At 40.7% G+C, this 10,620-nt stretch overlaps 1 protein-coding gene across 1 annotated transcript in view; it reads right to left on the reverse strand.

Annotated features, from left to right (window-relative positions):
• Ppm1a (protein phosphatase, Mg2+/Mn2+ dependent 1A) overlaps nucleotides 1-1,197 on the reverse strand; it is a 17,800-nt gene extending 16,603 nt beyond the window's left edge. The window contains exon 1 of the mRNA XM_013355677.2: nucleotides 344-1,197. Coding sequence (XP_013211131.1) covers nucleotides 344-1,177 — 834 coding nt within the window. The 5' untranslated portion in view covers nucleotides 1,178-1,197. The remainder of the gene's footprint in view (nucleotides 1-343) is intronic.
• Nucleotides 1,198-10,620: the final 9,423 nt, after the last annotated feature.

Raw genomic sequence — 10,620 nt, forward strand, 5'->3', positions numbered from 1 at the left:
TGTAGACCAGGCTGGTCTCGAACTCACAGAGATCCGCCTGCCTCTGCCTCCCAAGTGCTGGGATTAAAGGCATGCGCCACCACCGCCCGGCTCCTCTTTCTTTCTAATATTCTTCTATAGTACCAAAAGCTTAAGTACCCATGGTTAAAGACCAAGCATTTAGATTCAGCTCTTGCACAGATGGTAACTGGCTAGTTTCTAAAGTATCCTTATATTTTCACAGTTGGTAGAGTATCCTGTAATTGTGCCAAAAATTTATTTTTGATATCTACAGGCTCCACAATAATTAAAAGGAACAGTAATTAATGGCATAAAGTTGACTGAAAAGAAAAAGTCTAGCTACCTTATACAAACAGGTGTCGACTACTTCATTGCAAACTTTCTCAAGGTCATCAGTGACTTCAAGTCTGGATCTCACAAAGTCACAGAGCTCTTCGTTTCCCATGACATCCCAGATTCCATCACATGCAAGAATAATGAACTGATCATCCTCTTCAGACCTTTCAATATCATGGACTTCCGGCTCTGGTGAGACAAGCTGCTCTGTGGGACCTTTTCCATGGACACATTTGTAATCAAAATCCCCAAGGGCCCTTGACACAGCCAGAGACCCGTTAACACGCTGAATCATCACAGAGCCCCCTGCATTCTGAATTCGTTCTTTTTCCAGCGGATTACTTGGTTTGTGGTCTTGTGTGAAGAAGTGAACTTTCCTGTTCCTACAAAGCAAACCTCTCGAGTCTCCACAGTTAATGAAATAGGTGTGCTGGGGAGAAATTAAGACCCCCACAGCTGTTGACCCACTTCTATCTGCACCGTGTTTCTTCTCTGACATAACTCTCATGTGTTCATCGATCTCCAGAAAACCTGTTCTGATCCCATTCTTTACATTTTCCACAGATGGCGCTCCTGCAGAGCCTTTAAAATCCTGGTTATTGGTGATGTGATCTAACAGATGCTCACAGCAGTATTTGGCAACCTGAGAACCAGCATGCCCATCATATACAGCAAAGAATGACCACGTCTCAAGTCCACTTGGCAAGCCGATCACAGCTGTATGTGCGTCCTCCATTTCAACACGCCAGCCTTGCATGCTGCTTAGGCCATATCGCAACCCATTCCCCTGCCCCTGGGCATTATGCTTTTCCATCTTTGGCTTGTCTAAAAATGCTCCCATTATGACTTGATCCTCTAGGTCTGTAAAGGAAGAGAAATAAGAAAGTCAGTAACTCTTTGAAACAAAACACACACCCAACAGTCTTTTGTAGCACCTCTGAGATACAAGTAAATTGTAAAGACTCATGGGCTATAGCTATAATCACTGTGTTACTGACCTGGAATGTGCAGTTAACAAGAAAGGGAGCGAGCGGCTGATCGAATAGAGATCACTTAGACAAGCAGCAAAGGGAAACTAAGCCACCAGGAAAAGGAGTTTGTTTGCCTCTCTCTGATACTAAGGAGACCCAGCAGTGACCATTAACTTACATGAACCAGGCAAGATTCCAGGGTGCATGCATCATATGTAACCTTGCAATTATATTGTGTGTCAATAAAAAAGTTAATTCATAAGACATATGAGTATCTCCTACTTCAGAAACCTTAGCTGAGTACTAAGAAATTTTGAAAGTTTGATTTCAAGCTATTTCATTTTGTTTCCATAACAAGAAAACTCTGTAAATTACTCACACTGGTCCAAATTTTCAGTGACTTTTTTTTTTTTTTTTTGATTTTTCGAGACAGGGTTTTTCCGTAGCTTTTGGTTCTTGTCTTGGAACTAGCTCTTGTAGACCAGGCTGGCCTCGAACTCACAGAGATCCGCCTGCCTCTGAAAGGCTGGGATTAAAGGCGTGCGCCACCACCGCCCGGCTTCAGTACCTTTCTTTAAGCCCTGTGCAGGTCATACTCCTTAGCTGGAATCCCCTGCCTCATCTCTTTACTAACAGGAAAAAAAAAAAAAAAAAAACACCTGTATCTATCCTTTGAAGTCCAGCTCAGATTCTACTCCCTTCATCAGACTTTGTAGTCTTTGACAAATCCAGTCAGTTACTACAGCGGTCAGCTTCAATTTTCAAGTAATAATGCGCTTTAATGACAAATTTTATTATACAAAAAATCTAACAGAATTAATCTGATAATTAAGCTAACAGTAATAATAAGTATCATTATTATATGCTTTATGAGCACCAGGTATAAATCCTAAAAGATCCGAAGGGTCTAGTTCGGCTCATCTAGTCCTTTGCCAACACTTACCAGCCAGCTCCCTGATTTGGAATGGACCCACAAAGCAGACACAGTGGGTCAAGACGTAGGCTAGCTCTTGTCAAGCAATATTTTAATAATGCATTTAATAATTCAGTCCAAGTAATCAAATGAGTTATAAACTAAAGAAAATCTTAAAGTAAAATAGAATACTGGAGAGAAAGGAGGTAGAGAAGACGTATATAATAAGGGAAGGACAGTGTCCAGGTGATGTTCTGAAACTAGGAGACTAAAGATACCAGTAATGATAAACTCAGAAGAGAAACAGTATAGAAACTTCTTGGGAAAGAAATAAAAAATTCTGTTTTTGCAGACATCCTCTCCCCACTACTTCCTTTTTCCTTCTAACCAACTGATGCACAGGGAAAGAAAGCTCAAAACTTCTCCAAGTTCTCTGACTTCCACTGTGCAGATGTGTGTACATACACGTGCACACACGCACGCACACACACACTCAATAAAAACTCAAAGGATTACAGTTTTAAAATTCCTATGTGATTTTATAAAGCATACCAAAGTTGCAGAGCATAGGGGGAAAAAATCAGATGAACTACACAAAAAGTGTAAAAGACGAGGTAAAGCCAGGTGTAGTGGCTCATGCCTAGAATCCCAGCAGAGGCAGGCGTCTCCGTGAGAAGTATTCCAGGGCAACCATGACTACATACATCATAGAGAAACTGCCTCACTGACCATCAAACCCTCCAAAATGGCGGGGAGGGATGGGAAAAGACGCCAACAGGTTAAGAGTCAAAGAGAAAAACAGCTCAAAATATGATTACTAGAAATAACTACTCAAAGGTGGGGGGAATAAAATTCAAATTGAAGCTCATTTCATAGACAAAGCAGAAGAAAGATCATGAACCACAGACTCATATGACTTTCCCAATGGAACCAAGCACCGAAGAATACAAGTTATAAAGTAGACCTGACCAGCTCTATCTCTTTGTAACAGTGTGACCACAGCAAGCATACTAGTTTTTCTGAACTGCTTTCTTCATCTGTGTAATAAGGCGCTAATCCCCCACACCGCCGAGACAGAGTTTCTCTGTGTAACAACAGCCTAAGCTGTCCTGGAACTCACTTTGTAGACCAGGCTGGCCTTGAACTCAGAGAGAGCTGACTGCCTCTACCTCCTGAATGCTGAGATTAAAAGTGTGCACCACCACCACCCAGCTAAACTTTTTTTTAAAGACAGCTGGGTATGGTGGTTCATGCCTTTAATCCCAGCACTTTTAATTTCTGGCAAAGGCAGGAATCTCTGAATTTGAGGCCAGCTTATCTATACAGAGTAAGTTCCAAGACAGCCGGGGCTGCACAGAGAAACCCTGTCTCAAAAAACAAAGAAAAACAAAAACAAAAAAACATCAAAAGACAGGGTCTCACTGTATAGCTCTGGCTGGCCTGAGACTAACAGAAATCCACCTGCCTCAGCTTCTGAAGTGCTGAGATTAAAGGTGTGTACCATCATGCCTGGCATAGGTGCTAATCTTAGGGGATTCTTACAAAGAATAAATGTATAATGCACTTGCAGCATGTCTAGTACACTATCCACACTTAATATAGTGAAGCTGTTTATTATAAAGCAATGCTTATATAGTACTATTTTTTCTACTAGAGCAAGGGAGTCAGTTATAATAATGTTTTTCTCCTGGACACCAGCTTTGTCTGTCCTTTAGTAAAAAATTTGTACATAATATACTTTTGGGAGTGGTAGTGATTAAACTCAAAACCTCACTAATGCTATTCTACTAATGAGCTACACATTTATTCTTTGTGTAATACACTTTAAAACATACTTTAAACACATTATTAGAAATGGGGGAGGCGATTAAGAAAGTTACTTCCTGCCCGCCTGACATACCAGAAGCAGGTAGAGTGTGAGGAAAACAGGAACTCCAGTGACTGTACTAACAGCAAAAGCTGGAAGATGCACTACACGACAGCACAGCGATCCTATGACCACTCCAGAGTAGTGTGCTAGCAAGGGCAGGCAATGCCCAGGTGATGGAGTCACCTCTGTGGCCGTGTCTGACCTGCATCTTACAGGGCTGGAGTAAGGGAGCAAAGGTAAGGTTTCTGCTCCACATGTTCACTTGCATTAACAAGCTCAAGCACGCCATGATTCTAACTGTAGTTGGTTAAAGAACCTGACATACAACATCTTAAAGAAACTGTCCTATCTACCAAGAAAATGTGTAATGACCATTACTAAAAGTTATAAATGGCAAACACTGGAAATAACTTGCTTATTAGAAAGTATAGTAGATAGCATTTAACAACAGACATTTAATTCTATCATTTTTTCCCAACAAAAGGCAGTATCTTGAGTAATAAGCAAAGCAATTCTACATAATACACAGTACGGTACATATAATGAGGGCAGCAGCCAGCTTAAGGACAGTGGCTGCAAACTCCATGAGGACAGGGACTTCCATTGGTGTGCCCCCAGCACTCAGAGCCTAACAGCAGAAACTCAATAGCATATAAAACTACTGGTTTCTCTCTGGAAAGAAAAAGAGACAGCATGGCTTCAGGAAGAAGTCCAACATGGGAGTTTGGCTGTATTAAAGGGACAAAGGGACTTGAGAACACTGCTTCCTCTAAAGTGTACTTCTCTACCGAGAAGTCCAAAGAAAACCAAACCAAGACATGTTTTAAAAGCACATGACATTCTCTTAAAACCTAGAGCCCACACCCTCACCTCTCAACAACTGGAGAAGGTATTAGTGAATGATTACTGGCCTAGAAGTAACATCTCACAGAGACTGGGTGCATGTGGGGGGAGGGGTACCAGCCAAGCACTATTCAGAAGTTTTATGAATGTATTAATGTTTTTAAATCATTATGCCAATATTGGCATTATTATACCCCTATCTTACTAATGAAGAAACTGAGCCATTAAGTTACCTACTAAAGGCCTACAGTCAAGTTGCCTCATCTTGGGGTGAACTGCTTTGCGAGGTTGACTAGCCAGTTAGGTGTGAGTTGTGATTAAGACACCTAGATGATTAACAAATCTAGATAGATGCCTATCTAGACTAGCATCCCTCGATTTCTTCATTGTGCAGCGGACATATTAATATGACCTTCTGAATGATACTTCAATGCAGTCAGACAGTCTGGTAAGAATGAAGGCACTGAGCAAAAGAATACTATTCAATCACTATTATATTCCTACAAATAGCAAATCTAGATTTTCACTTTGCATAACAGAGACCTTACTCTCCCCTTTAGAAACAAGTCCAGGACTTATTTACCAGATACGCATATAAAACTACCAAATAAATTAATTCCGCAAAACTAAAGTATGCAATTTATGAATCTTATCTACTTAAGAGTTTGAATAATTTATAAAAACTTAGTAAAGTTGCCAACTGTAAACTACATAAAAATATGATGCTGGTTATATAACTATGTCAGAAAGTCTTTACTAATATAAATATTGTTTGCATAGGCCTCTTGCATACATGGATGACTACACAGTGTTTTATTTAGTACAATTAGTAAATGAACAAGTGTGTGGGGGGGGAAATGAAAGTTTAACTCAGTTTCTGAGTCTTATACCTACTTGAATACATACTGCATCTCATCACAAATATTAGCAGCTGATCTGAATTTCAAGAGTGCTGTGGTAAACATTTTGAGTCCTTTAAAATGAAACCAACATCTAAATTGAGAAATTCACTCATTAAAGGTCAACCACTGCCTGCTCTTTCCTGCAATGCCCAGGTGTATGTTACAGTCGATAGCAAACTACACCTGCAACCCCTCAGCAGCTTGTGCCTTTAACAAAGCTAATGTAATAATCTAGTAGTCAAGAGGTTTAATTCCCTCAGAATCACACTGAATAATAGTTTTAACAAGCTTTACATATTTTACTGTTGACCTCTGAAAACTGTAATAGCCAAACATGGAAACAACTTGACTGCTCCTTAAAAGGCATAAGAAACAAGTAAGGGGATACTATTTATACTATACTATGGTGTAGAAGGTTCTTCTGTTTATGTGTTGCTTTCATTGGTTAATCAATAAAGAAACTGCTTGGCCTGATAGGACAGAACTTAGATAGGTGGAGAAGACAGAACTGAATGCTAGGAGGAAGAAAGAGCTAGAGTCAGAGAGCCGCCATGGAGACGCCGCCAGGTCAGACATGCTAAATCGTTCCCGGTAAACCATGACCTTGTGGTGAACACAGATTAATAGAAATGGGTTAAATCAAGATGTGAGAGTTAGCCAATAGGAGGCTAGAGCTAATGGCCAAGCAGTGTTTTAATTAATACAGTTTCTGTGTGATTATTTCGGGTGTAAGCTAGTCAGGTGGCCGGAACAAGGGGCCCCACTCCCTGTAACAGTACCATACCATACCATACCATACCATACCATACCATACCATACCATACCATACCATACATCCCTATACAAATCCATTTTGAGCAGTCTTTAAAAAATTGAATCAAACTTTACAAGTATTTGTTTGCCTGTGGACAGTCTAATGAAACAATCCTCCAAGTTTCTATGTCAAACAGACCCATGTAAACAACGTGGGGAAAATGATACTCTCTTAGCAACTGGTACTGTATCATTCTCATATGGAGCCCTACATGCTGGGAAGCAACATTTAATGTGGATATTTATAGCGGGGGTTGGTAAGATTCAAGGATATACTCAAATAACAAAGAGCCCTGCTAAGCTGGCACTAACAGGAAGGATGTTGGGAACTAGAGGGCCTTTGGTGGGCATTAAAATAGATTTAGTTATAAAAAAGGGGGGGATCTGGAATAGATCTGCCGAAGAGATAGGAACCTAAAGATGGAAAAGAAAGACACAGAGAAGAAGTGCAAAGGACCTGGCTGAGAGCACAGGAAGCATGGGTGCCACCCATCTCTGCACTGTACATGGTCCATCAGAGCTGCTGTCCTCAGAGTCAGCTGGCTTCTCAAGTGCACACTGACGAGTAGTGTTGGGCAACACATCAAACAGCTGCAGCTCAGGAAAGCAACACAAACTGCTTACTGTCACATCCCTGAAAAGGGTAACTTGGCCACACAAAACACTTAATTTCCTAAGCCATGATTAATTAAGGCAGCTACCTCAAGGTTATTTATAGAAATGAGAGAGAAGCACATAAAAAACTGCAACAGATTGGGAGGAAAGAGCTAATAAAAAGGGAAAAACATACAAAAACAGTAATACATATTCACAAATTTAGTTCTGGTATAAATACAGAAGCAATCTGTCAAAATCTAATTTTACAAACAAGAAGGTACAGGGAAATAGCAGAGACAAGGCTGAAAAGAGGACCCGTATTTCTAGATTTGCGCTCCAATTCTACACATGCCATCACATGTACATGGAAATAACAGAAAACTTAAAATACGGGAGGTATATGTTTGAAGATGATATGAAGTAATCAGGGTTGTCAGAGAACAAAGTTAAAAGTCCTTCAGAGTTAATATTATTCCTTGCCTATAAGTCTATAATTTTTTAAATCCCTATACTTTCAAGAGAGGGAAAAAATCTAAAATTTATGATTAAAGGCCACATACATCAGAAGCATGTAGCACCTTACACATAAAAGGCTGTATTTGACATCAAAAGTCAAGAAGTGGTTATAGTGGTACATTATTTGTGTTTTAATAAATAAAGCTTATGAATGAAGATCAGGGGGCAAAGCAGCCACACTAGTCAGCCATAAAGGCCAGGGAGTGGTGGCACACAACTTTAATCTCAGTGAGTCCAAGGCCAGCATGGGCTTCAATGAGATTGATCTAGAAACAGAACCAGGTGGTGGTGGTGGCTCACATCTTTAATCCCAGCACTAGGGAGGTGGAGATAGGAGCGATATGGCTGATGGAGAGAGGAATATAAAGAGGAAGAGACAGGCACTCAGTGGAGTGTGGAGTCTAAGGATCCGCCGAGACAGGATCTCGCCCTTTTGGTAGAGATTAGGAAGAGGTAAAAGGTCTCTTCAGTGGCTGGCTGCTCTGCTTTTCTGACCTTCAGCTCAAACCCCAGTATCTGTCTCTGGGTTTTATTATTCGTGCTGCCGTAATGGACTGTATTAACTCCAAATCGGAAGTCACCTATCAAGATGACACTGAACGAGGCTATCAATTTTTAAAACAGCATTCTGAAAATAGTTTTCTGGAAATGAAAAATAAAGATGAAAAATGGAGAGCTGCAATGGACAGAGATGGTAGTGGTCGGGAAGTGAGATCCAACTCCTCTCAGAACTCTTTTGACCTCATCTATTTTTATTCTGATGGAGACTGTTTCTTGTCCATGATGAACCCTTCTGTGAGCGCTCTGGAGTGCAGGCTACTTTTCTGGGTCCCCACACTATTATCTTCCCTGGATCTTCACATCATCATCTTTTGATTGGTGGGACTACTTTCTTTTTTGAGACAGGGTTTCCGTGCAGTAGCCCTGGCTGGCTATATAAATAAGAGCAGTCTCCAGACCAGAGCCCTGCACTCACACTGTTTCAGGAGTACTGGTTAAAACAATGTGCCTCTATACCAGGTCTTGAAGCATGATGCTTAGAGACACTCGAGAACTATTCATGTCACCCACCAATATCTCAGTGTACACTCTTCTAGCTACCCGCCTTTCCAGCTAACCTTTCTGAAAAGCAGTGATACTCCAAAGTATTATTTTGGAGTGATACCTTTTTTTTTGGGGGGGGGGGGGATTTGTGCTTTTACTTTGTATGAATGTTCTGCCTGATGTATGTCTGTGGGCCACAAGCCTACCCAGTCCTCACAGAGGCTAAAAGGCGGCATCAGATTCCCTGGAAATGGAGTTACAGACAATTGTGTGGTGCTGGGAAGTGTCCTGGGTCCTCTGGAAGAGCAGTCAGTGCTCTTACCATCATCTCATGGCCGCATCTAACCAACCGCTCACACTACCTTTCCCCACTATGATCCCTCCTGAAAACATTCTTTCCCTGCCTTTAAGCTGCCTCGCCCCCCCACAATTTCCATACTCTGCCAGGTTCCCCAAAGTTGTCTCTTTGGGAGGCTTACCACCCCATTGAGTACTGGCGCTCCTCAGGCTTCTTCCTAGGTCTTCTTCCACATGCTGCCTCCCTAAGTTCTTCCATCAAGTCTCATACATTATGCTTCTTAAATATTTGAAAACTTAACCTAGTGTTTCAATCTCCAAGCTATCATTATTGTCAGTTCATAATATCAACTTTTTATTTTGTCCCTTTGCAGGCTGGCACTACTCCCAACTGTACTTTTTTAAATTAAAATATTTATTACATTTATTTTTATTTTATGTTGAGTGTTTTGCTCACATGTTTGTCTCTGCACCATGTGAGAACTGCCATGTGGGTACTGGAATCAAACCTGGACCTCTGGAAGAGTAGCAATCAGTCCTCAACTGTTGAGCAATCTCTCCAACCCTGCAAGTGTTCATACATTAAAAAAAAACAACACACACACAATTAAAAAAGAACTAAGAAAATTACCCAATCATTTAAAAATGCCAGGGAAATAGTTCATATTTTTTGGACTCGACCTATCAACAGCAAACGCCACCAGAAGATTATCCAGGTTGATGGTGCACACCTTTTAATTCGAGTGCTCGGGAGGCAGAGGCAAGCAAATTTCTCAAGTGAGATTGAGGTCAGCCTGGTCTACACAGCAAGCTCCAGGACAGCAAGGAAAATCTCTGAGTTCAAGGTCAGCCTGGCCTACAGAATTACACAAAAAAAACCCTGTCTCAAAACAAACCAACAAAAACCCGTTGTTCTTAAAAATTGTGGTATTATTTTACTACAGAAAGATCAATTTGGGAAAAAAAAAGGTAGTTAAAAATGCAAACCCTGTCTCGAAAAACCACAAAACAAAACAAAACAAAAAACCCAAATAAAACAAAGCAACAAAAATGCAGACTGCCAACACCTATTGTATCTGACCATCATGATTTGTCGGTCGCTCCCCCCCAACACCCTGGAATCACTGCAGCTCCCAGGAACTAGACTGAGCTCCATTCACCACTTCCACCATGGGTCTGAGCACCACTGTTTTATAAGGAGAACAATACCATTAGATTCTAATTAGCAGCATAAAATCTCATTAATCACAAAATGAATTTAAATTTAGTAGAAACTGGCCAATACCAAAGCATATTTCAAGGATACAACAGTTCAGTGAAACTTAACATGTCCCCTTCTTCTCAGAAAGAGACACATCAGCCTGGCTTCAGACTTCTTTAGGATATCGAATAGGCAATGATGAATGTTGTCTGCACATCCTGTGGCTAGAGAAGCATACTCCAACTATTATATAGTATTGTGCAAACATGCTCATTAACTGATGCAAAAAAATTAAATAAACCACCAGTGTTCATTTC

This window comes from Microtus ochrogaster, chromosome 1 (genome assembly GCF_000317375.1).
Source record: "Microtus ochrogaster isolate Prairie Vole_2 chromosome 1, MicOch1.0, whole genome shotgun sequence".
Classification (NCBI taxonomy): Eukaryota; Metazoa; Chordata; class Mammalia; order Rodentia; family Cricetidae; genus Microtus; species Microtus ochrogaster.